The sequence below is a fragment of the Prenolepis imparis genome, unplaced genomic scaffold, assembly GCF_030444845.1.
Source record: "Prenolepis imparis isolate NDT839.2.m4 unplaced genomic scaffold, iyPreImpa1.0 SCAF_11, whole genome shotgun sequence".
NCBI classification, from domain to species: Eukaryota; Metazoa; Arthropoda; class Insecta; order Hymenoptera; family Formicidae; genus Prenolepis; species Prenolepis imparis.
Window position 1 is genome coordinate 13,079,154 of NW_028141169.1, and position 27,597 is coordinate 13,106,750.

At 33.0% G+C, this 27,597-nt stretch overlaps 2 protein-coding genes across 5 annotated transcripts in view; both read left to right on the plus strand.

Annotated features, from left to right (window-relative positions):
- The first annotated feature begins 78 nt into the window (after positions 1-78).
- LOC145943196 (uncharacterized) lies at positions 79-25,443 on the plus strand. Of its 3 annotated transcripts, XM_083050678.1 has the most exons (4): positions 79-482; positions 7,615-7,697; positions 19,287-19,369; positions 25,317-25,413. In XM_083050678.1, the coding sequence occupies exons 1-4, from the start codon at positions 387-389 to the stop codon at positions 25,331-25,333; spliced, it is 279 nt and encodes a 92-aa protein (XP_082906804.1). In that variant the 5' UTR covers positions 79-386; the 3' UTR covers positions 25,334-25,413. The 3 variants fall into 3 exon arrangements, with proteins under 3 accessions (XP_082906804.1, XP_082906805.1, XP_082906803.1); XM_083050679.1 differs by lacking the exon at positions 19,287-19,369 and having other exon boundaries at positions 25,317-25,443; XM_083050677.1 differs by lacking the exons at positions 79-482; positions 7,615-7,697 and adding an exon at positions 18,354-18,813.
- The window catches only part of LOC145943195 (ecdysone-induced protein 78C-like), a 67,237-nt gene continuing 65,069 nt past the window's right edge, over positions 25,430-27,597 (plus strand). The window contains exon 1 of one of the 2 annotated variants that reach the window (XM_083050675.1): positions 25,430-27,149. In XM_083050675.1, the coding sequence (XP_082906801.1) occupies positions 26,813-27,149 (337 nt within the window). In that variant the 5' untranslated portion in view covers positions 25,430-26,812. The remainder of the gene's footprint in view (positions 27,150-27,597) is intronic. The other variant, XM_083050676.1, reaches the window with a different exon arrangement.

A 27,597-nucleotide genomic window follows, 5' to 3' on the forward strand; every position in this document is an offset into this window, starting at 1 on the left:
GCAGGTTCGCCAGGGGTCGCTCAGGCACAGAGGGGTGGCCAATAGTAAGGGATGGTAGCGCCACTCTCGTCAGTTGTTACCCGTAAGCCCGCGTTCGCGGACGACGGGCGTGTTTTAAGATCATTAATCGTCCCCCGTCGTAAAAAATTCGCGGCAGTCTCAAAATACTTCCTCGAAAAAAGGTCTACGCATCAGTTTTTCCGCCCGCGTCTCGCACGCGAAAATCGATTTGACAGTTCGTCGGCCGGTCGTGGTTGTCATCGTTATCAACCCTCGTCTCCCCCCCCCCCCCTCCCCCCTCGTCCTCTCTCGCGGGCTATTGCATATCTCGCAGCGGTGGTCGGTGATTGGTGTTGGTGGTGGTGGTGCTCGTCGTCATCATCGGCATGAAAGATGATGGACGTGGAGGAGACCAACACGGCGTCCACAGCGAGCTCCTCGCCGAGACCCTCCAGCCCTGCTGCGGATTCCACTTTCATCAGGTAAGAGAGAAAGAGAGGCTCCACCTTGAGCTACCCAAACGTGAAAATTCATAAGTCTCGGATTCCAATGTCATTTTTCTCTGGTACGCGAAAATGTATCCCTATATGCTATTTACAGTGTTGTGCTTAGATGATTTTAAAATTAGCTAGATAAAGATGAGATAAAAATATGTAAATTTATCTTATATAAGATAAAGATGATTTTGTTTTAAATGTGTCTAGATAAAAGATAAAATTATATGGCGATTCATCTAGATAACGTCCAGATAATATTATTTTTTGACTGATTATGTAAACAAAAAAATGTAAATTTTAAAAGGGATATAAAAATATATTCATACTTTTATTTGTAAGTTTTTATCGCTTACTGTTTAAGTTTACTATTTAAATATTTTTATGTGCTATGACTCTAAATCAAATTATCTGAACATTATTCTAGATAATTTAATAAAGATAACACATTTTTTCATCTAAGATGCAGATATAGATAATACATATTTTTATTATCTATATAAAGATAAGATGCTGCAAAAATTTTATCTAGATAATCATCTATATAATTTTATTTAGATAACAGCAAACACTGGCTATTTACAATAATTCGTGGCTAACTTCAGTTTGTACTATTATCGGATTAAGAAAGTTGAACTTGTCGGATTTACGGAATTTATACATACAGGGGATGTATGTAATTATTATACGTAATTATATGTATTTAATTGTTGTAAATGTCCGTAAATTGTGGCCCGTTTCTTAGCAAATTTGATCAATGTTGTTGTTTAATCTCTTTTGTTGATTTTGAATATTCAGGAGATAAAGTAGATAGACAAGTTCACGAATGTAATAATGCAGATTTGTAGATGTAGAGTATATAACATCGAAAATTATAATAATAATATAAAAAAATATTAAACCTAATTTATTTTGTCCATTATGAATTGGTAGCATATAATTTATCATACTTGGCACTATATATAGTTGTATTGATCTCATATTTGTTTTTATTTTTTATTTTTATTTTTTCAAACTTTTTGTTTGAACGTCGATAATGGGGGGGGGGGGGGGTTCTGCAAAATTATTTGATTTAATATTTTTGGTTTCATGCTTAGCTTTTATTCCAGGATCAACGACGTCGATAGGTTTTTAACGTTTGTTTTTCTTTACTTACATTTTTTAAACAGATTCAGTAAAACTGTTTCTTTTAATTTGCAAGGGGGGGGGGTTTACCCCCCGCCCCCCCCGGGATCTGCCAATGTATACATACATAAAACATTATATATATGTATATTTATTTTGAAAAAGTCGACTTAGATAATGCCTAAAATTCTTCTATGATACTCGACTCAATAAGTGTACAAGTGATCTAAATTTGAAACTTTTTTAGACTATTATTCACATATCGAATTATTCTTTTTATACTTAAATATATTTTTTAATTAAGACACGCGCCTGTCTTTCGGACATTTTCAGGACAGACAACGTACGTGTTTCTCACAAGTCCAAGTTGGTTAGACCAATTTACTCGACTTTTTTATTGACAATATACACTTCGACAGTAGTGTGACGTACACACGGCCTTCAGGAACAACTTGATGTGTGACGCGCGCGCGATATTATATGGTTAGGCGGCGAACCTCTGTATAAAGTCTTATACAGATGGATCCGCGTATATATACTTCGGAGGATCGGGGTATACACGCACGGGTGCCGATTAATAATGCATACATTAAGTGCACCGTCCCTTTTGCTCTATAGCGTCTAGAGAGAGAGAGAGAGAGAGAGAGAGAGAGAGAGAGAGAGAGAGAGAGAGAGTCCGCGCGCTTCACCATTCTCTTGATTTAAAAATGCAAGTAGCGGAACACAACGAGCTATCCGAGGCGCGCCGCTGTCAATATAACTCAATTTCTCTTGAGATATATCTCGTCTTCGTTTTTAAGATAAGAATTGGAGAGTTACTCCAGAATTTATACATATGTATGTATTAACCAATTGCAGTTGATTATATTATCGGTATTCTATCTTTTATATGTATTGGATATATGTATATGTGTATATATATGTATACATATATGTATATACGTATGTATATATGTATATAAGAGAAAATTAAAGGCAATATACATATACAGGGTGTTCCATTTTAACTTTGCCATCGAAATATCTCGTAAAGTCTAAAAGATACGAAAAAATGTTTCAAACAAAAGTTGTGTGGCTTCAAGGGGGACATAAGATAAGTGGAAAATATTTGACCTTGAATAGTCATTTGAAGGTCACGTGAAGGTCACCGTCAATTGCTTAAATGGAACCTACTATTTTTCTTTGCATATTCTTGTCTTAGCTTATCTCAAGAGCTTTCCAAAACCCTATATATGAGTTGAATTTCGTTCAGAATTTCCTGAGTTATAAGGCTTGAAAGTTACAATACCCATTACTCAAGATGTACCACGCGGAGGTTGCCTAGTCGGATTTACATCTCTTGTGTTCAGAGAAGCATATTTAGTGATTAAGAAAAACTATTATTCTTAGTAAGGATTTTATAATATTTCATTATGAATAAACTGTCAATTCTGACAGCCTTTACTGGCTGGATCAACCATCGATTTTGCCTTCACTGGCTGGATCATTCTCCAATCTTTCTCTGAACACAAGAGAGGTGTAAATCCGACGTATATGTATATATATATATATGTATACATATATGTATATATGTATGTATATATGTATGTATATATGTATGTATATATGTATGTATATATGTATATAAGAGAAAATTAAAGGCAATATATATATAATATAAATTAAAGGCAATTATATGTATAATTATTTCGCCTTTAATGTTCTCGCCTTTAAGATTTATGTCTCTTTTCCGTATATTATATATATTTAATGTATTATACATATATATGTATATTTCTTTATATATATGTATATATTCTACATACATACACACACAGGCTGTCCCAGAATTAGTGGTACACCTGTTAATGGCAGAGTCCTGGGATCATTTGGAGATAATTTTTCCTCAGCGAAAATGTCGAGGGAGGCTATCATTTCTTGCATGTTTCCAATTTTTGCCATCATGTATCTTTGTAATTAATTGTAAGCCCTTAAATTAAAATTTCGTTAAAGTAACTCTACTTGAAATTAATTGAAGAATGTGGTTTTGTTAATATTTTATTTTCACAAGGCTTAGTTTGCGAAAAACCCTTTATTTTCAATCTTATTTATATTTTAATTTTATAACTCGAAAATTTATTGGTGCCTCGACATTTTTGCTGAAATCAAATTTGCTGAAAAATTGTCTCCAAATAATTCCAGGAATCTGTTATTAACAGGTGATCCGCTAATTCTGGAACACCCTATATATAGGATATTATAGATTAAATTATAATATATTTTAATATATATATTAAATCTATTAATTATAGGGGATAAAATATACATATACATATTCACCCGCAAAATAATGGATCACCAAATTTTAGTACAATTTTTTGACATCTTTGAATTGTGATAACTCATTGTCAGTAAAAAAATCATCGTATATTGATGAACCAGCATTTAAATTAAAGCTTGAACATTTCTCTTAATAATACAAAAGATCAAAATTGAATTATAAAAGATGTTATACAAAATGGCGGACGTTGAAGATAGACGTTAAAAAATGGGAAAAAACGTTCTTTTAAAATTTTTGTATAGCTCAGAAGAATCGGCTTCCAGGTACAAAAAATATGAGTTTTTAAGCTCATTAATTTCCTAATAAATCCATATTTTTAAATTTTTTTTACAATTTTTTTGATAAAGGTTATACCGTTTTGAAGAAAATGTTACAAAATGGATCTTTCCTTATTAAATCTGCAATTTAGAAACAAATTATCATGAAAAACTTTTTCCAAAAGGAAATTAAAATAGGAAATACAAAAAAATTTGCTGATAATGAAAAATTGTAACATAGATATGTTACAAATGTTTATTACCGGCAAATTTTTTTTGGTTTATTATCGTCAAAAAGGTTTTAAGATTTAAGGATTACATTTTAATTTCCTATTTGAAAAAGTTTTTCACAATAATTTGTGTATTTCTAAATTGCAGATTTTACAAGAAAAGATCCATTTTGCAACATTTTCTTCAAAACGGTATAATTTTGTTAAAAAAAATCGTAGACAAATTTAAAAAATATGGATTTGTTAGGAAATTAATGAGCTTTAAAACTCATATTTGTTTATACTTGGGAACCGATTCCCCGAAACTGCAGCATATTTTCCTTAAGGTGACCATTTTACCCCAGTCTCCCTTATATGTTGAAAAAGAGACGTAAATCTTAAAATTGAGAAAATTAAAGTCCAATCTTTTAGATACCTCGTGTGAATTGGACTATATATTATGTTGATTTCGTTTTATCGAAGCTAACGTAATTTTGGAGCTCGAAATCTGATATGTAAAAACGATTTATGAAAAAGCGTCGGAAATTGAATTCACAAAAAATTGATTAATTATCGCAAATTGACTTTATCGAAATTTTTTAGCACGCGTCTCTTAATTCTCGCATTTCAATTTACGATAATTTTCTGAATGAAAATAAAGGATAAAGGATTACGCGCAAATTTCTTTTATTAAAATCGTGTGAGAAAGAGTGATCCAATTTTTCCCCTTTTATTCACCACCTTTAATTGAGCTAAATGATGCCTTAAATGAAAGACTTTTATGACTAATAGATTAACTCTAAAAAATATTATATCGAGGCGAGTAAGCGTTCCAAAGAAATAAGTAATCCAAAAAAGCCATTAGCAACAGATGGCGACACTTAAAGTTACAACAAAATAAACAAAAAAAAAGCATAAAAAATTAGAAGCATAGAATTTTCTTGAACAAGCACATTTTAGTAAAAAGTTCAAATGTTATTTTTGTTCTATTTGTAGTAATTTTAATTGTCGCCATCTGCTGATAATGAATTTTTTTTATCTCTTATTTTGCTCGCCTATATATTTCATAATATTTCTCTTCTTTTAATTTACCAGTCATAAACTTTCACTTATATAAGTCATCATTTAGCTAAATTGAAGGTAATGAAAAAAGCGAAGATTTTTCCGTATGGAGATTTGTCCGTACTCTTTTTCAATTGCTCTTCGAATTAATTGTTACTGTTAGTTAATAAATATCATCATTATGTTGCTATTTTGATTGTAAGTATAATTATGTAATTAATTGAGCGCAAATTGAACTAATTTCTTTTTATATCATATCTGTTGATAAATATGTGAATAAAATGGCTGAGGCTACATATTAAATCAATGGGTATCGAATAATCAATACTAATTAATTCAATGTGCACGGTGGTGCGGAATGGGCGGACTCATTGTGTAATTACGCGTATACGTACATACACATACATATGTCTCTCAAGAGATATCTTGTATCCGTCTATAAATAATTGGTGAAATCGTTTATTGCAACTTTCCGATTTTTATTGCGTATATATATATATTAACAATAAAAAAATAAGAATTATAATCTCGTTACTAATTTAATTTTCAAGTAATAATGATAATTAATACATATAATAATAGTTAATGTTATTAATTTCCTTCAACTCTTTTTTCGAAATATTCATTTATTTATTAAAATTTATTAAAATTTAATTTTTTTTGATATTTTTTGCCGAAAAGAAAAAATGACAGAATTTGTATAAAATCTAAAATAAACATTTTTGGTGGATTCTGCGACATTCCGTGTAATTTATATATTTATATCATTTATCTTTTTTCTTTCTTTCTTTTTTTATATATCTTATTTCTAAGCAATTACAATATTGGGAGTTTCTCCACGTCTTTCAAGACAGTGAAGATCATTTTTGTATGATTGTTATATTATTATATATATATATATATATATATGTATATGTATGTATACATGTATAATAGATTAGAAATATATATATTTTTATATTTTTATATTTTATATATTTTTATATATTTTTTATATTTTATATATCTTTATATATTTTATATATTTATATTCATATATATATTTTTATATTTTATATTATACACATATATATTATATATATAATATTTTATATATATATTTATATTTTGATCTTCCTTCACATATCGATCATGTATAAAACACATGCTCGCTAGATCGAGGATAAGTGAAATTATGCTGCCAGGACGAATAAAATCCGGCGCGTGCGATTGGACACCTTTAGACACGGATATTTTCGGATGACCCACTTTGTTCTATCCAAAGGCGACAATTATCGACGATACTAGGAATAGCGGCAACACAAATGACACGACACGGACGGCCATTCTTTCGCGTACGAGATCGTTTATGGTATATCGAATAACGTTAAATATCGGATATATGTTTGTATATCACAAAATGCTATCGGGAAATAATATAATCCAAATGAATAATAATACCCAAATGAATAATACTGAATTTGTCGTTTTAGGTCGCGCCGATTGTTTAATTTGAAATTAATATTGAAATTTTTTGACAGCTTCTTTTGACGATTGAATTAAATCGTGGAATCATATAAATAAAAAACTAAAATTTGTCATATTTGAAATTTGAAATTGATATTTTCTCTTTTCAATTTTTATTTAATTTAATTGTATGATGATTAAATCTCGCGATCACTTTTACATATTCTGGATAAAATATTCTTCAAAATGCTATACCATTACGAATTTTGTCTCTCGGACAATTTTTTAGAAAAAAAACACTCGATAAATTTTACACAGAGGAATAAATGAATAAATTTTCGCACGTTAATACCGTAATCAATTATAGATGTCATCAGTGTGCGCGGACAAAAAATGAAGATGCACATTTAGCATCATCAATTTTTCTACCCCTCTATCCCACACTCGGCTTCGCCTTGATTAATCTTTCCTAAAGTTGAATCCACGGCAATCGAAGTCAAAACTGGGTCAACCTTTTATTGCATCGTCTCCAGGACTCGTCCTAGAGCCAGTATCGAGCGTCATATAATGGCGGATAGTACCGCTTCCTGTTTGTCCTTCCTGAAGGATTCTGCGGACGAACTTGAACTACTTTCGGTTAATTCCGCTATCTCCCGCGGCTTTTTCGTTTCCAAATGCATAATAAATGTTTCCATTTCCAGCGTGAAGAGAGAGCCGAGCACGGACGAGCCCAGCAGCCCCCTGGAAGCCACCAGTCCTGGTTCCATCCTACGCAACAACAACGGTGAGTCCTTAAAAATAATTACATGACGTCTATGGAACGTTCGATGCCATGTAGTTTATTTTATGAAAAAAAGAAAGAAAAAGAAATGAAGATACAATAGGAAAATAAAATGTCCTCATATAGAAATCTTCATAAAGAAATGAAGATAGGAAAATAAAATGTTCTCATATAATAAAGTGTCCTTGTAGGAAAAAAAAAAAAAAAAAAAAAAAAAAAAAAAATATATATATATATATATAATGTATAAATGGGACAGTGTGTAATTTAGGTTATTCTTTCTTAAATGAATCGCGTTAATTACGTTTTTGCGTTAATCGAGTTTATTCGTGGCTTCTCCCTTTCTTTTTTTCCCTTTCTCAAATTGTCGAAATACAATTCATGTTTGAAGGTTAAGATTTTGAAGATTGTACCAAAATAGAAGAAAATAGAATAAAATAGAAACCTCAGTTTTATTAATTTAATTAATGTCTATTATTACAAGTTATAGCAAGATATTGAAAGTTATGCAAAACTTTAATCGCAATCTTTCGAAAATAAATTTTTGTAAAACAAAATGTGGGTTTATTGTTGAGTTCCTTATACTATATCTAATTTCTATTTTATATAATTGTCTGAGAAATTTGTTAGTTTTCTGGAGAAGAGCAATAGATATGCAAAATTTCTTTTTGTCAGTGCATCCAAGTCAAACCGGTTCTTTTCGTATGCAATTGTAAAGTGAAAGACTCGCGTTAATCCATTGTTAGTCAAATTCTGCAAACGTTGCATATATACGTACATGCATCGAGTTCATCTAAAAGATCCTGCGAAACCTGATTTAAAGTAATCCCTTTCTCTTTCTCTCTCTAGTTTCTCTTTCTCTTTCTATCTTATTTTTATTCATCATTTCGGATGCACTTATATTGATTATATTTATAAAAGCAGAGGTATAAGAATCGTCTCACACTCACAGAATTGTTAAAGAGATATAAAATTAAGAAAAAATTTCAATTTTAACGAAGACATTCTATATTAAAGGTAGCAGCTTGAAAAAAAAAGAGATAAACACACAACACTTAGTTTTTTTTCACATAATTTCCGGATTAATAGAAAGACTCATTCTAAACTTACTTACCAAGCGTAATGTTGAAAGTTGCAAAGTTGCGAGAGACAAGTGACGGCGACTCTCGCGACATTTTCAAGAGAAAAAGTTTATCGAGATGAAAAAGATTACCTCAAGAATCCATCATTGTATAGAAGATTTTTATGGATATAATCATACATTTAAGAAATATGTATATGAGAACTCTCGCGATAATAAGATAGAAAGGAGAAAGAAAGGAAAACACATATACATAGACGCATTATTGGGGAAAGTATGCTAAATCGTACCGTTCGTTAAATCGTACTTCTACTGTATTTCTTAAACAAAGTTAAAACATTTTAAGGTATTAATGCTGTTGTATTGCAGCTAGCCTCTCTCGAATGTCGCAATGTTTATTTCCTTCTCAAGCGATCCGTCGATGAGTGACGTTCATTTTATTTTGTGTGATTTTCATGTAATATTCGGCACCCCGTGTTTAAGCTATCACATTGAGAAAGATAAGAACTTATTATTAAAGCATTTTTTAAATCTTATTTAATCCTGTATATGAAAGCGTTGAAAAATCGACAAAATGTTTTAAGATAATTTTTTTATTCACAAATTTGACAAAGCAATGGAAGTTCGGTAAAACGTACTACTAACTTTTTCCTATATCGTACTGGTACGATTTACTAAATTAATTTTTTTACTTAGGTATTAGTTTTTTTTTCTTTACATTTAGATGGACAACTGAAGAAAATATTATCAAATTTTATAATTTATATTGAGATAATACTTATTTATATTTTTGTGTAATACAAAAAATATTTTTGTTAAATTTTTGAAGAGAATTTATGATAAATATGACATTCTTATAGATGTTTCATTGCAGACTGAAAACTTTTGTAAAAAATAAAATTTCATTTTTGTTACAATTTTATTGTGACAGGTACGATTTAAAAACTCATGAGTACAATATAACAAACTGATATTGTAAATCGTACCAAATATTACTTTTTAAAAATTTTAATTTACGATATGAAACAATGATAAATTTGTGTTAATGTTTTTAGCCTCAATTTTTGTTTTGGCAAAGCTTTTTTTACTTATTAATAATATGATATTTAAAAGTTTTATTATATATATATATATATGTGTGTGTGTGTGTGTGTGTGTGTGTGTATGTGTAGGAGGGGGGGGGCTCAAAAAAATTTTTACGGGGGGGCCCCAAAACTGTTACACCACTGTATATATGTATGTATGTATGTATGTATATATAAAAAATATATAAAAAAAATTTTGCAAAGACAATCCTAACATCATATTCACACGCGCGGACAAAGGCAATGTCACTGTTGCAATGGATAGATATTATATCAATAAAATGGAAAATTTACTAAGCGATGTGAACACATATTCTATCATCAATAAAAACCCATGCAAAAAAATAGAGAAAGAATTAAACAACTTATTGAAAAATTGGTTAAAGAAGGATTTTATCACTAAAAAAGAATATTACAAATTACACTCCAGTGATTCTCTCCTTCCAAAGGCCTATGGACTACCTAAAATTCATAAAATAGACACTCCATTCAGAATCATAGTTTCTTCGGTGAACACAGCTTTATATTCAATAGCTTCCTTCATGCACAAAATCCTATCAACAAGCCTCCCTACTGCTAAAAGCTATATCAATAATAGTTTCGATTTGTACAGCATGCTATCTGGCAGAATTGTTGATGGTGACGATAGGATGTTCTCTCTAGATGTGGTTTCGCTTTTCACGAACGTACCTCTGGAACTTGCGATCAGCGGTATCAATGATAGGTGGGAATACATTGCAAAAAATACAAAAATACCTCATAATGAGTTTATACAATGTATCAAATTCATTCTGACATCCACATATTTCACATTCAAAGACAAAATATATAAGCAAACTTTTGGGACCCCTATGGGGTCTCCATTGTCTCCAATCATAGCTGATTTAGTCATGCGAGATCTGGAAGACATAGTTCTCGATCTATTAAACATAAGATGCACGTTCTACTTCCGATATGTTGACGACATATTATTAACCACCTCTAGGGATAACATGGTACGGATTGTGGATAGTTTTAACGGGTACCATGACAGACTAAAATTTACGGTAGAACAGGAGGTTAACCGTAGCTTAAGTTTCTTAGACTTAACAATTAAAATAATTAACAACATGATATACATAGATTGGTACCAAAAAGAAATCTTCTCAGGAAGAACTCTATCATTTTTCTCCAACCACCCACTTTGTCACAAAATTGGAATAATTTACAACTTGGTTGATAGAGGTCTATTACTATCACACCCTCAATTTTTCAATAAAAATTTGGAATTAATTATCAATATACTAATAAGTAACGGTTACCCCTTGACCTCATTTTTAATAGAATTAATCACCGGGTAGGACATCTCATTTCCAAAAAAAGCATTATAAACAAACAAATCAACTCAATAAAAATAGAAGAGACAGACAAGGAATCAGTAACAAAAAAATTATTTGTTATACCTTACATTAATAAGATCTCAGAAATGGTTGTCTCTTCGTTTAAAAACTCGGACTTCATAATAGGATATAGATGTTTCAATAAACTTGATAAAATCATTAAGACACATAAAGATAAAAATGAACACCCATTTATCTCAAATGTTGTGTACAAGATCAATTGCAATGATTGTAATGCATCCTACGTAGGTCAAACGAAGAGACAATTACAGACTAGAATGAAAGAACACAGATACAATATTAGATTAGATTCGAATAAACATACGGTAATTTCTGAACACATAATCAATGAACACCATACTTTCGACTGGGACAACGTGAAGATTTTAGACAGCGAAAGTAATTATCATAAAAGACTCATTTCTGAGATGTTGCACATTAAGGAACAAACAAACGGGTTAAACTTAAATAAAGATACTGAGTTACTAAATGATTCGTATTATGATATTTTAGAAAAATTAGCAAACATAAAATAAATATACAGACAAATAGGTCAAATATTATTTCAGGCATACTTAACCGAACACATAAAAACATACACAAATTGAGACTAAATTATAGTTGGAAATGAGCGGTCTTACCATACCGGTTTGTCTAAGGATATGCCAAGAAGAGCGATACGTAAGCAAGCGTGCCAATTCCGTATTGATTTTTTATAACATTTAACATTTTAATTAATCTTTATTCATCACTCACAGTGCTTTCTACTAGTAACAATTTCTCGCATATCAACGATGAAATTTTACGGGATTCATTTATCATCTCTAAGATTGATCATATCACAACGAATACACGTACGACAATTCGAATATGACACATTATAATACGCATAAATTTTCACTAAAATTGCTCGTTTCATAGTAGTTCATTTCATTACTGCCAATGTTTAGGATTAAGTTGTTTGTAAGAATTTTTATAATACTGAAGAAGACTGCGTACAGTTGAAACGTTTATACTTTCCATTTATATTTTATTATGTTTTGTATAATATATTGAATAAACTTGAGTTTAATATAACACCCTAATAATGACTCGAAAAGTTGGCCTCTTAAATATATGAATTCATTATGTATATATATATATATATATATATATATATATATATGTATAAAGAAAAGGATGCTAAATCGTACCTCCTAAAGTAAATGTTAAAATTGCAATAAAACTATCAAAAAAATGACAAAATTTTTTTATTTATTTATTTTTTATTTTTGTTTTTTGTCAACTATATATGTACGCGCTAAACATTAACACATATTTATCATTGTGTTATATCATAAATAAAAAATAAAAAAAATAGTATTTGGTAATATATATAAAATATATGTGTGTCGTGTGTGCGTGTGTGCGTGTGTGTGTGTGTGTGTGTGTGTGTGTGTGTGTGTGTGTGTGATGAAAATTATATAATAACATAATAATATAATATAATAATATATAATAATAATAATATATAATAATAATATATAATAATATAACAATAAATAAAAATAAAAATAATAATACAAAATATAAAATAGTATAATATATATAAAAAGTAGTAAAATATAAAAGGAAGAGGGCGAAGAGGGGAGGGCGGAGGGAGGGAGAGAGAATGAGCACCTCTGCTCAGCACGATGGGATGAGGTTCCAGCTGTAGCTGGCGTTGGATCGATTCAAAAGCGGCAGTAAAGCGCCCCACCCTATTATGTGTTTTCTTCAGACCCCCTACCTCTCGTATTCCAACCCCCTGCTTGCTTCTCGTCGCGCAAATCCAACTCTGCCGCCCCTGCCTGTGTTACAACTCCCTTACTTACTCTCTGTCTCTCTCTCTCTCCCTGCCACGAACACCCACACTTTTCTTATTCCTTCTCAACCCCGATTCCCCATCGTGCCGGAACGGAACTACTGCGAGCCGGAAGATCCCCGCAACTCGGAAGTTTCCTTCGCGCCTTCCGCTTTAATTGAAAGTGACGCTTGTTTTTCTCATCCTCTTCTTTCATTTTATTCTGCATTTCTTCTTCAATGTCCCCCTCCCCCCCCCCCCAAGAATCCGTGAAACGAAGTGCGTCTTCAAGACCGAGATTGGCCTCTTTGGTCACTGGTGATCGGTAGACGCCGTTAATGGCTAATTGGTTGCTTGGGGGAGAATTTCTGGAGTTCCGGAGAAATTCTCCAGTTGATGACCAATTAATCGTATTGGATTTCGCTGTCCTATCCATCGACCAAAGGGTCAATACGATTCCCTCGGCATTTACGATGTATGTACATAGATTCGGAAACTACAAGAAGTCTTTCTGTACTGTATTTTTATTTATTTAATATTTATTTGTTACGCGTCTCGGTGTAGAAGTATTTTGAAAATATAAAATAATATATATAATATAAAATAGTAATATAAATATATTAATAATAAATATAAATAATAATAATAAATAAATATAAAATAGTAGTTTATAAAATAATTTGTCAACAGATGCATCTTTCAAAAGTATAATAAATATAAATAATAAATACAATTATAAAAAATAGTATAACATAAAATAATAATTTGTCAACTCATGCATTTCTCATAAATAATAAAAATGAAAATAAAAATTTGATTGCTTTATTTTATCAAGAATAAATCTCTAAAATGCAAAGATATATTTAGAATATATGTCATTATCGTTACTAATTGTAAGTATGTTAAGCACATCACAGAGCGCATTTTTCAGCAATGAGAAAGTTAAGGACGCATTTATGTTATAAGAATATCTCTACGTAGGTCGCGGAGATGACGATATATTATTATCACATTGCATAAGAGAGCCAGCCACTCTATAATTATGTGTATAAACTTATAACAGTATAGTCGCTGAATGAGGAGGCGTTAAACTGTCCTATCATATGATCGAGAGCAGTTTTATTACAAGTGTTATGATGTTTCTTGTCGCATTAATTGAAAAATTGATGCATCGGAAACTAATTGATCGCAAGCTATTCTCATCGATTCATTCTGCATTCTGATATATTTTATACACACGCAATATTTTATTTGAGAATTCTCGACTGAAAAATCTAGACTTGAGAAATCTAAACTTGTCTCGTACGCCATTAACACGTCTTTTCGCGTTTCTTGATTACATCGAGCTGATTCAATACTGGTTATATCATCGTAACTTTCACTTTCAATACAGATCAGTTGGACGTGAAATATAATACGCATGTAAAAGAACCCGCACCAACGAAAAGGAGTGAATTGAAATAAAAAGCAATCAGCAATCACTTTTATCGAATTGTATATAATGTTTTTATTTAACTAATATTTGATATTAATATCTTTACGTTTTATATTAATTGTCGAACAAATTTTATTTTTCCAAGAATCTCATAAAAAGTTATTATTGTTTTGCTCCTATTTTATTATTGGTTTTTATATCTAGTGTATTTTTTCCATAAACAGAAAAGAGATGGAAATCTTGCACAATATATTCTTTCATAAAATCAAGCGATTCATTAATTACTTGCTTTAGTAATGGCAAGTTTTTTTCTTAATTATTTATAGGTATTTATTTATATATTTATAATTATTGTATATAATCTTTTTAATCAATCCAATTAAATAAAATCCAAGAAAGAGAAAAGAGAAAGCGAAATAAAGAGAAAGAAAGAGACGAGGTAAAGAGAGAGCCTATATGGGGTGGACCATTAAATGTTTTTTTTCTACGCTTTTTATAAAAAAATGTTTTACACAAAAATTGTTGTTTGACTTTAAAGGATGCGCAAGACAGATATCAATTTGTTTACAGATGGCGCTATTTTTGAGAAATTCGTTAATCATCACTTTTTTAAGATAGAAACTGCTTATTTTTTTTAAACAGATGTTATAGGTTAAGATAAATCCAATTATATATAATAGTTAAGGATTTTTTTTACTTTTCCATGAATTACGCAATTTTTTAATTTTGGAATATTAGTGTTCCGCAAACAAATGTCGAGAGGTACTTTCTATTCAAATTAAATTTTATTTTGCGTTTTTTGGCAGTGATATTCAGTGGTTATTACATAATAGTATTAAATCACTTCAATGAAATTAAAATGAATTACCCACCGCGATAGATATGATCAAAGTGGGGTTGTGTGGAAATAATTTCAGAGCTGCTGAAAGGGAATATGTTCGTGTATCTAGGAAAGTGCTTCTAGAAAAAATTCACATCTGTTTTATAAGTACTTCTCGTCATGTTTGCGGAACACTAATATTTCAAAATTAAAAAATTATGCAACTTTTGTGGAAAAATTAAGAAAACCCTTAACTAATAGATATACATTGGATTTGTCTGAGTAAAACCTACAACTTTAGTTAAAAAAAATTGTTTTTATTAAAAAAATGATGATTAGTGAGTTTCTCGAAAGTGGCACCATCTGTAAACACATTGATATTTGTTTGTGCTGTTAGTGTATTCGGTTGTGCTTTTTAGGGCCACTTCGACTAAACTTTGATTAACTTAATCGTTGATTAGAGGGTTGTTAACATGACAAAATAATTCACTGTGACCAATTGTATTTCTGGCGATACTACATGTTGGCAAGTCTTTTAAGTTAATTGGAGTTTGGTTGAAGTGGCCCTTAGTGTTTAAAGTTAAACAACTTTTGTGCGAAATATTATTTTTTGTAAAAGGTGTAAAGGAAAAAAAAAGATATTCAAAAGATTGGACATTAAAAATTGGCCCACTCTGTATATATTTATATTTGCGAATAAACTGCAGCGAAAGCTCGATGAGGGGAAATGCAGCGCACGCGGCTCGCATAATGTAACACACAAGTACATATACACATACAGAGGGAACGAATCGATCGTACGTATGTACGCGCTCGCGCGAATGTAACCGGTTTCCCAGGTTCATTATACTACGGAGCCGCGCATCTCCTTTCCCGACAAGTGTGCGCCGACTGTTGCGCGACGACCGCGCAACGACGGTAGTCTCACCTCTCGCGAAGTTACTTTATAAGCCGGGACTTCATCCCTTTTTCGTAAACGCCCCGCGGCCTGCCACGTCCGCGTCCTGCCTAGCTTTCGTTTCATCCAGATCTTCCTCTCTCCAGATCAGGAAACGCGCGGTCGACGAAGTCGATCGCGGAAATGTCATCTCATCATCGGGCTCCGGCCTCGCCGATTACCAACGAGCTAAAGGTGGCGATTGTTCTTTTCTAATATCGAGATATTTTTCATAATCGTTCTCTATCGAAGGATCCAAACTCTTGACTGATAGTTAGGGATAGGATCAAATTCAATATGTACTTAAAAATCCGAGTCAAATCCAATAATTAAATTTCGTTTTCTAGAGGATTCGAATAATATTTCATATATTGTACTTGCGGAGTAATCGAATCTAGGATAGTTATATTCAAATTTTAGATTGAGTTCCTGAAGGTTCGAAATAATACTTATACTATTAAATACTTATTAGTTCAGTTATTTTGAAAGTACTATTAAGTATTATTCAGAGTATTAATAGTATATAATAGTAATAAGTAATACTTAAATACTTTATGAGTATTTTTCGATTAACAATAAGTACTATTTTGAACTTTGCAGGTACTCAATTTAAAATTCGAATATAATTATCTATGGGAATTCGAAACCTATAAATAAATCAAACTTATTTATAAGATATTTAATCCTATCCTATAATAATTTGTTGTTTAAACTAAGTGAACGAACTGTCCTTGTTTGTAAATAGTTTAAGTTTATGAGATATATATTGCCAAGAGAAAGACAACAGTGTATCATTATTTAAAAAAATTACAAATTCCAATTAGACATTTTTTCATTTATTTAGCAGAGATTTAAATTTTTTAATCAATTTATAAATTACAAAAGTTTCTTTTAGGAATTTGAATATGATAATTTTAGCGATGAAAAAAAAGTTAAACCATTGTAACACATTTTTTTGAGCAACAAGGTTTTGCCTCAAATTTTAAAAACATTTTGAGCAGAGCTTCTAATTATCAAATAGGATTATTCATTCTCATTATTGGTGTCGCGGATTGTTTCGAATGGTCTCATCGAAATACTTCAGAAACAATTCTTCTAATAGATATATCATCTAAATGATAATCTCTGACTCTTTTCTTTCAAATTAAAGTTATTCAAGTAATCAAGTGCTATTTCAGGCAATTCAGCGCTCTTCGTCTCTTTCACAGCTCGTAAACTCTCCTCGCGCATCGTTAATCCGTCTCTTATTTTGTCGCCCTTGACACCCTGAACGGACTTATCTGTCGCGCCTTCCCTTTGCCGTGCCAAGAGACTTTGCGAGAATAAAATGCGTCGATACGCGAATTTTGTTTTGATAGCGGATTCGAAAGAGAGGAAAAAGAGAGTGCGAACGTGCGCGCGAATTCGTATACGTTCGTTTGTACGTTCGGCTCTCCCGGCACTCTTCTCTCGGTCAATGAACCGCGCATGTTGCTGGCGAACCCAGTTGGTCCACTCGCGCGCCGCGCGATCCCCACTACCGCGTGCGTCCCGCGATTTAACCCCCACCACTGCTCGCTTCCCGCGATTTAACCCCCACTGCAGTCGCAGTGGTGGCCACGACCACGACAAGTCGGCAGAGGTGCCAGGTTGCAGACGAAACAGCCAGTTTATAGCCAGTGGAGAGGGTAGGCTGGCAATGCACTGTGCATTGGTAGCCTACCCCCTCCACTGGCTGTAAACTGGCAGTTTCGTCTGCAATCTGGTACTTCTGCAGGTCTCGGTTGGTCCACGTTTTATCCCTACCGGTCTCGCCGATCCTCCACGACACTCTACCACGGCTCACTCACCTCCGGCTTCCCTCGATCTTACCCCCTTTCTTCTTTCCTCTCATCGTTGCTGCAACGCCTTCCATCTTCAGGACTCACTTCCGACCCGTTCGCTTAATTCCTCTCTCGTTCTCTTCCCTCCCCCCTCTTCGGTCTCTTCTTTATCTCGTTCACCCTCCTGGTGTCCCCTTCGCTTACCTTATTCCTCATCACCACCTCCAACCACCTCCTTGCTTTCCCGCTCTTTCTTTTTCTTTTCTCCCTCTCCTCACCCTTCTCACCATCCCTTCTCCATCGCGAGTCATGCAATGTCGTAACATGTACGATGGTACGTCGGTTTTACTTACCTCACAGGTGAGCGCTCTCGGGTAAGCGGTTGTTCCAGGGAGAGGACGAAGAAGATATCCTGAGGAAGGGAGGGATGGAAAGAGAGGGAGAGAGAAAAGAAGATCAGAGAGCGATGCGCGTGAGGGAAAGAGAGTGAACGTGGGAAGGGATAGAATGGGAAAGAGTAAAGCCCGACCGCGCGATCGAGAAGGACGGAGGACGGGAAACGTGCGACGGAGGGCCCCATATTCCCGGCACTTGCGCGAGAACGAGCGTGCTCGACGCGTTGCACGCTCGCGAATCGCGCGCACGCACGTGATCGCGCATACGCACACGCTTAGCGTAAAACGTTCCGTCCACAACCGCTTTGTACGCGTGTACTTACAATTAGCTAACTGCCCAAACCTTCAGGATAGGAATATTCCGTACGTGTTTTTCTCTCTTTCTCTCTTTCTCTCTCGTCTCCTCTAAAGAATGCTGCCTCCGGTCCATTGCAACATCATGTGAATGATCTCCTCGATGATCGTTACGTTTCGATTTGTGTTATTGGGGGGGTGGTGAGTGTGATATTCTGGTGAGATCCTGGCGCGCGAGTAACCATTTTCAAAAGGCAGCGTATCACAAGGATCCGTGATAATTTAGAGAGTAATTATATGTACACTGTCGAGGTCCTTTTTTCTCAAATACTCTAATTGTAGACGATTCGCGACTTCTCATACTCGATTGTGACTGTGCCCTCTGAGTTAGTGTGATTGCATAGGCGTGCTTCAAGATTTCCGAGTGAAGTTTCGATGAAATCCGTACAAAATTTTTTTACGATAAACTCGCGATTGTGGATAAAAAACTTTGCTGAAAAAAGGAATCAAACGGAGTCCTTAATCTTCCTTCTGGATTATAGATTGCTTTCGCATCACATCAGTGGCAAGTTTCATCCAGAAGAGAATTTGAACGCGAGTGTTCAGGAATCGCCGCTCATGCAAGGTAAAATCATGGAGTGTGATAGCTATGTCACCTTTATTCAGTGTGATTCGCGCACGGCTAGCGAGGAGATAATTGCCGAGGAAGTTGCAAAAGTTCATTGCGCTTTCATTCATACCTCATTGTCTTGTACAGTGCGCAAGCAAGCGAAGCGAATATACGTTGTTTCAAGGTGTCGATTGCGGCTGGTCGAAAAAATTATTAAATTATAGTTATATAATAAATACAAGGTTTGACAAAAATGATCGCTATTCCAAGAGCGCATTTTATCCATCGAAATGAGCAAAGAAGTTTGTATAAACATGTCTAAAAATGCGTCGTTTCTCCACATTACAGTCATGTTTGGATTAAAACTTAAGATACTTACAAAGTGTATTATTTTAATTCGGATAGACGCCAACAATACAAAATAGTGGAAAATAATTAATTCTCAAGTAAAATGGACAAATCGTTTTTCAAAAGTTGTCTCTAAGCAGCACCTGTCAAATGTCCTGGTAGGACGAAGAGGTTAATACAAAAATCAGTTTTGGACATATGTTTATATGAACTTTTTTGCTCACTTGGTGGATAAAATACGGTTCTGAAGTAGCGGCCCATATTTTTGTTACATCTTATATATATTTCGTTGAACACCTTAGGTTATATATAAAACATATAGCTTATATTTATTCACAATCGTTTCAAATTACTTTCTCCTAACTTTGAAAATTGGGGATCTCAGAATATAATATTTGATATCCCATATGCCAAGTTTTCTCAAAGAGCAATATGTTACAAGAGCTTGCAAAAAAATATCATGTGTCAAAGTAAATTATTATAAAATAATTTCACGATGGCAGATAGCTACAAAATAAGTGAACATTAAAACACTCTGTAAAATAAGGCTGCTTGGAGCAGCATTGAAAATAGAGCGATAATTTTGATAGGTCGTCGTGACATTTTAATTGTATTGCTTTAGAAATTACTGGAGGCATGGTAAAATTAGTCTCTAAATTAATCTTCGAAATATCGAATCCTCTGCTCTCTTTCTCTCTCTTGGTTGCGAGAAGTGCGTCCGCTGTGGAATGAACATCACGTGGTGTTGATCGTCGGTGGATTGATTCGACAACGACGGCGTTCGATAATCGTGCGAGCACGTGGCTCTCGGTTTGATCGCGATCACAGAGAAATCTTCTTGCGCGCGCGCGCGCGTGTACACGTGCGCGCGCGCGAGATCTCCGCTCGTGAGCGTAAGGTGAACGCACTGACTTGCGACGCGGATGGAACGCGGAACCGAGCGGCCAATGTGCGAGACAAACGATCGTCTGCGAGACCGCGAAATCCGCTGGCGCGTCGCGTCCACGAAATTCGTCCAAATCGCAAGAGAACACATATTTTTTCCCATTCATGGTATATAAGGGAAAATAAGCTAAATCGTACCCTCTAAGGTAAATATTAAAATTGCAACAAAACTATCAAAGAAATGACAAAATTTTTTTATTCATTTAGAAACTATGGTTTGTTGTTAACGATATACGCTAAACATTAACACTTTATCATTGTTTCATAGCGTAAATTAAAAATTAAAAAAAAATGTATTTGGTACGATTTATACAATATCGATTTGCTAAATTGTATTCATGAGTTTTTAAATCGTATCTGTAACAATAAAATTGTAATGAAAGTGAAATTTTATTATTTACAAAAGTTCTCAGTCTGCAACAAAACATATCTATAAAAATGTCATATTTATAATCATTCTCTTCAAAAATTAAATAAAAATATTTTTTGTATTACACAAAAATATTAAATAAGTATTATCTCAATATAATTATAAAATTTGATAATATTTTCTTCAGTTGTCCATCTAAATATAAAGAAAAAAAACTAATGCCTAAGTAAAAAAATAAATTTAGTAAATCGTACCAGTACGATATAGGAAAAAGTTAGTGGTATGTTTTACCAAACTTCTATTGCTTTGTCAAATTTGTGAATAAAAAAATAATCTTAAAACATTTTGCTGATTTTTCAACACTACCATATATAGGATTAAATAGATGAAAAAATGCTTTAATAATAAGTTTAATTGCTTATCTTTCTCAATGTGATAGCTTAGGCATGGGGTGTCGAATATTACATGAAAATCACACAAAATAAATTTATGAACATCACTCATCAACGGATCGCTTGAGAAGGAAACAAACATTGCGACATTCGAGAGAGGCTAGCTGCAATATAACAGCGTTAACATCTTAAAATATTTTAACTTTGTTTAAGGAATACAATAGAGGTACGATTTAACAAACGGTACGATTTAGCATACTTTCCCCTATATTTTTCTTTTGAGATTTCTTTTATAAACAAAAACTTAACCTCAACTTGTAATCATAGCAACAATATCGATTTTCGGGATTTATACCATTTTCCAGAAGATTGATAATATTGTTGTTATGGTTACAAATTGAGAAAAAGGCACCTGTTCTGTAACCTTTAATACTGTCGTTATGTATCATTGCGCAGCTATTATATAATACAAAAATCTGTGCGGTGATGCATAACAACATTGTTAAAAGTTACAGAATAGGTCTCTAAGTTTTTGTTTATAAAAAAAATCTTGAAAGAAAAAAAAGTCAACTTATATCACTTTCAAAATAAACGGGCTCATATCTTGAAGAGAAAAAAATATATTCTCTTGTAATTTGTGGAATACATATGTTAAGGGAGTATTATAAATGTAAACCGCTATTTTAAGAGCGTATTCTATTTATCGAAATGAGCAAACATGTCTAAAAATGATTTTTTATTGGCCCCTTTGTTCTGCCAGGACGCTTGACAGATGCTTACAGACAATTTTTGTAAAACAATTTGCTTATTTTGCTTGAGAATTATTTTAAGATATGTTAATTATTGCCTACTGTTTTATATTGTTGGAAATAAAATAATAAGCTTTGTAATTATCTTAAATTTCAATCCAAACATGACTGTTACGTGAAAATGACGCATTTTTTTTACATATGTTTATTTATATTTTTAACTTTTTTTGCTCATTTCGATGAGTAGAATATGTTTTTAAGTAGAGGCTCACGTTTATGATACGCTTTGTCTATATCGATATTTGTCTATATCGATGGAAACGAATGATTCGTAAATTTTTAATAACGAAAGATGTAAGATTTGTAAAAAGAGCTTTATATTTATAAATATAGAAATGGTATATTTTTGTGTATAGAACAATTTGATAAGGAATATATTTTTATCAATATGATCAAAACAATGTTTCTTACTGAAAACTGAAATTATTCGATTTTTCTTTATTGAAATTAGGCTATTAAACTACTTATGTTTCTCAATTTCTCTGATTTATTTCGATTTTTTTCTATTTAAATATTTCAATAATGTTTTTTTTTGAAAATTTGATGTATACGATATTACAAGAAAGAAATTATTAAGATTAACTAACGTTTAGTGGTATATCGTAGATTATTTATATATTTTCAGAATAAATTAATATTTAAAAAGCAAGTATTAAGAAAAGATTATTAAACATTATTAGCTTTGTATATTTTACGTTTAAAAATATTTAGACTTTAATTCAAATATTTTTCACATGAATCTCACAATCTCGCGCAAAAAATTGACACTAATTGATCGATATGACCTATGGGGACCTATCGTTTGGAAAGTTATTTGAAAGAAATGCTCTCGTTTTCCAGCCATCGTATTGGTCCATCATGCAAATTTACAAACAATTTTCAAAGCGATCGAAAAAAAAACTTTATTGCAAAAATAAAAGGTTGGTTCTCCGACAATCTTCACCGCTACTCATATTAATTAAAAAAGATTGATATTGTTTTTATGATTGCCCCTAAAAAAACATACGATTTTGAAACACGCTGGTTGGCAATGACTATAATAATATTAAGAGACGATTGTTGGCAAAGGTTTTCGAAAAATCATTACATTTTTATAGATCGTTGTTCCTATATGAATTATTCGAAATAAAAAAAATCAATAATATAATATAATCAATAATTATAAATAATTTCACAAAATTTTCTGATATCGCGAATGATCGGAAACATTTTATTACATCTCCATTGCACTGCTGTTCGCTCGATCGTTGCACTTTGCATATCAGCTGACGAATATCTAACCGTGCGAATCGTTATAAAACACTTGAAATTTGCAAGACGAAAAAACAGAGTCAGCCGAGAGGGGGCGAGAAAGAGGGATGGATATCGCGAAAGGGAAGAAAAAGTGTATAAGAGAGAGAGAGAGAGAGAGAGGGCGGAAAGAAACACGTAGGGTAGAAAGAGAGGAGCTCTTGCACATAAGTGAGAGGAAAGAGAGAAGAGAGAGAAGGAAGATAAGAAAAGAGGGAGAGGGCGGAGGATCGCTACCAAGAAGAAGAAGAAGAAGGAGGGACGAGCCAGGAAGAAGTCAACGTCCGAAGATTACGGCAATGACATTCACTTTTTCTCACTCTCCGCCTCGTGTTTCTCTCGTGCTCTCTTCGGGCTTTTTTTTCTTTCCTTTCCGCCCTCTCCTTGTTTCTCTCACACGGTGTTCTGCGTCCTCTTCTCTATCGATCGTGCGAAAATCGTCGGGATATACAGGGTGAAGCATTTTTGGGAAGTTGCCCAAAGTCTTTTTGACACGATTGAACGTAATGAAAGGTCACCAATTTTCATTCGTCATCTTTATCAGGAAAAATAATCTTCGCGTTAGAAACGTGTAGATTTTGCACTTTTTCTCATTGTAAGGCTTATCTAAATTTTTTAAAAAGTCTTTTTTATATAAGTCTAGGATTTATTGTGGAATATATACATATGTAGGTATAAAAGTATTGAAATATAAAATTATTGTAAAAATGAATATGTTACGAGATGTCTAATATTTTATTATGAGAATGCTAGAATCAGGATAAAATATAAAATATTACGTATAATATTCACTATTCGATGATTTTACTTTAATATTTTTATTTGTTTTGAAATAATTATTATTCGCAATAACAGAATAGATTTTCTTCTTTAATATCATCAAATAATCACGAAACACGATATAGAATCTCGTGTATCAAGTGTATTGTATATACAAAGTATTTCAGATATTATAAAATCTAAATAAATTGTTTTTCTTGAAAACTGAATTATGAATAGTAAAAAAAATTCTTTTTATTTGTTGAGATCTTTCACGAGTTGTCAGATCTTCTAAAAGAAAGCAAGAAGAATTTATTCTTTGAATAATATTGATGTTTTTTTCTCTTATAAATAGAATTAATATTTTATGGATAAAAATATTAAGATTAAGAAATCATTTCAAACAGTGGACATTATATGTGATATTTCTCTCATATACACTTTATCCTGATATATTCTAACATAATAAAATCTGGAACATTTTATAACATAGTCATGTTTGCAATAATTTTACTTAAATATTTTTATACATATATTTTACAATAAATTCTCTCTAGACTAATGTAAAAAAAAACTTTTTAAAAAGTCAGAAAAATATATAAAAAAAAGAAATTATAATGTATATGGAAATTTTAAAAAATTGTGACTTTTTCATAACTTCCATAATTTTTTCATTTTATCATATTAACGAGAAATTTTTCGAGAAATTGAATCCTCTAGAGGAATATTTAAAATATGTAATTGAAGAAAAAAAAAAAAAACAATTGAAAATAGAAATGAAAGATTAGATTGCTTGAAAAGTGCAAATGAATAAAGAATACGAGGAATACGTTTAATTGTATATTACGGAAGAACTTCTTTAAATGAACAGATAGGTTTATGTAGTTCTTCCAAATCTTGAGAACATCGTATTTGCATGCGATTACACTTATACATGCGCGTCTTTATTATTTCTTAAACGCAATTACGTTTTTCTTTTTTTTCTTTCAATCGTGCCGTTAATTTATCCTTGGTTTCTGATTTTCTTTTCGTTTTGATTTATCTTTCAGCGAGATGGCTCATGTGAAAAGCCGACGGACGTGTAGTAAACCATTGAAAATCAGCGAGCAAATGTGTGCCAGGAAAAAGTTTATTCCATAAGAAGGGAAGAAGAAACGAAAGAAAGGAAAAAAGAAGAGAAATAGATAAAAAAAGAGAAGAAACATAAGAGGAATCTCGATGTAAAGGCGCTCAATCGCGATCGCGAATCCCAAAAATAATGGGTTGAACTTTTGGGTGGTGCCCTTTTTACTACGCAGGAAGAAGCTAAAATGGAAACTCGACAAAACAATGACTTTTGCGCTGATTGCGTGACTTAACGTAACGAACGATAGATTAGGATCTGTGCATCTTTCATTACAGTATAAAAGAAATGAGCGAAAAGAGATGGGAAGCCATATATTTAATGACAAAGCTTTCAATGAGATAACCCATGACCCGTGTTGAAGAATTTCGAAAAGTGCTGCCAATTTTTTGAAAAAGTAAACAAAATTGTTCTCGTTAAATAATCGCTTTCTTCATCAACGCAGTTTTTGATGCATAATTTTAAATATCTCGCTCGTCTGCGTTTCTCGTTCACCATTACCCGCGGAATGAAGTCTTATCAAGTAGCAGTGTAAATGCAAATGCAAGAAACGCCGAAGCTGGGAAAGGACGCGCGCGAGATAGACGGAGAGACGTAATATCTGCGCGGGAACGAGGAAACGTTACTCACGTTCAGCGGTTCAAGGACCCCGCGAAGTTGCGAGGAAGACGAACAGCGAGACGAGACGACGAGACGGTTGTTGCAGTTCTGAGCGAGTTGGTTATACGCGCCGAAATCGATTATCGATTGTACTAGATATCCCTACATCGGATCGATTATCACTAGATCGATTTTACTAGATATCATTAGATCATATAGATATCGCTTCATTAAAAAAAAAAGTAATTTCTCAGAACCCACGCTTGATGAAATGTTGGATAAATCGACAAACTGCAAGATATCTTTCCCATGAAGCGTAAAGTAGAGGATAAAATAGTTTTACTGATGACATATCCTGCGAATTTTGTTTGTTTAACCTACGCGAGGTGATCAATGTTCTTTTCGACAGAGAACATCTTATATATGAAAGTCTCACCGGTTTGTCTACAAGTAACGAAGGAAAGTTCAACTGATGATCAAAGTTAGACGAACAAGTTTTTAAGTCAAGAAGCGCCTAATAATAAATTCATCGAGCTTATTAAAAGTGATAGCTGCCTTATTATTTTACCGAGAAAGTTCAATTATCAATAGATAATATATCCGGGCCAGAGTTGGGACGCATACGAGATTCGCGAAGTGAGAAGCCGACACTCTTTATCTTTTCGTCCGTCCATGAAAGAATCAAGGGGCATATTGTGCGGGGAGGATTTTATATAATAAAGTGCCCCCGTCCAAGGATCCGAGGGAGGCGCGTGCGCGCATGAATGCTGAATTATCGCCAGCAAGCAAGAGTGACGTCGACGATCGTTCGATGCCCGTACAATGGACGTTTTCAAACTCGATCAGTCGCTGAGCGCGGGTTTGGGCAGCGCCCCGGCGCCGGACACCCTCACGCCGGAAGTGTCGTTCGACGCCGGCAGTGAGTTCAATCTGAGCTTCTTCGACGGGCCGGAGGAGAACAACAGTACCCAGGGCTTCAGCGATCCCGGTTCCGTGGGTAGCACCAGCGCCTCGCCGCCCCCCGGTACACCCGGTATCCCCCCCACCACCACCGCCGTCGCAGCCGCTCCAGCTTCCGCTCCAGCTTCCGCAGCCGGCGTTAATAATCCGCCTCTGCCGATTGTCCAAGTACCCTCCGCGGGCATCGTCATTAAGCAAGGTTTGTTTATTTCATTTCTTCTTTTATCTCTCTCGCGCTTCATTTTTCCCTTTTCTCCGGTCCTTATATGGATATATTTGTTTTTTCAATTTTTTTCTCATTTCTTCGACAGAAATTACGTTACGAGGCTATTTACTCATTGACGTTCATACTCATAATATTATAGATTATTATATAGAGCAATGATTCTCAACCTGTGGGAGGAGATATTCGAAAGGGGGGCACAACAAAAATGCAGATTAAAAAATCTATTTATTAAAAATTAAAACAAAAACAATATGCATTCTGAAACATTCAACTTACAGCAATATGCAAATTTATATTGTGATTAAAATTAAAATTGTTAATATATCTAATCTCAACATTAACAAACAAATTTTAAAATATATAGTAATATACATATCGGTATTGTGTCTAAAATTATAATAATTTTTAATAAGTCAATTTT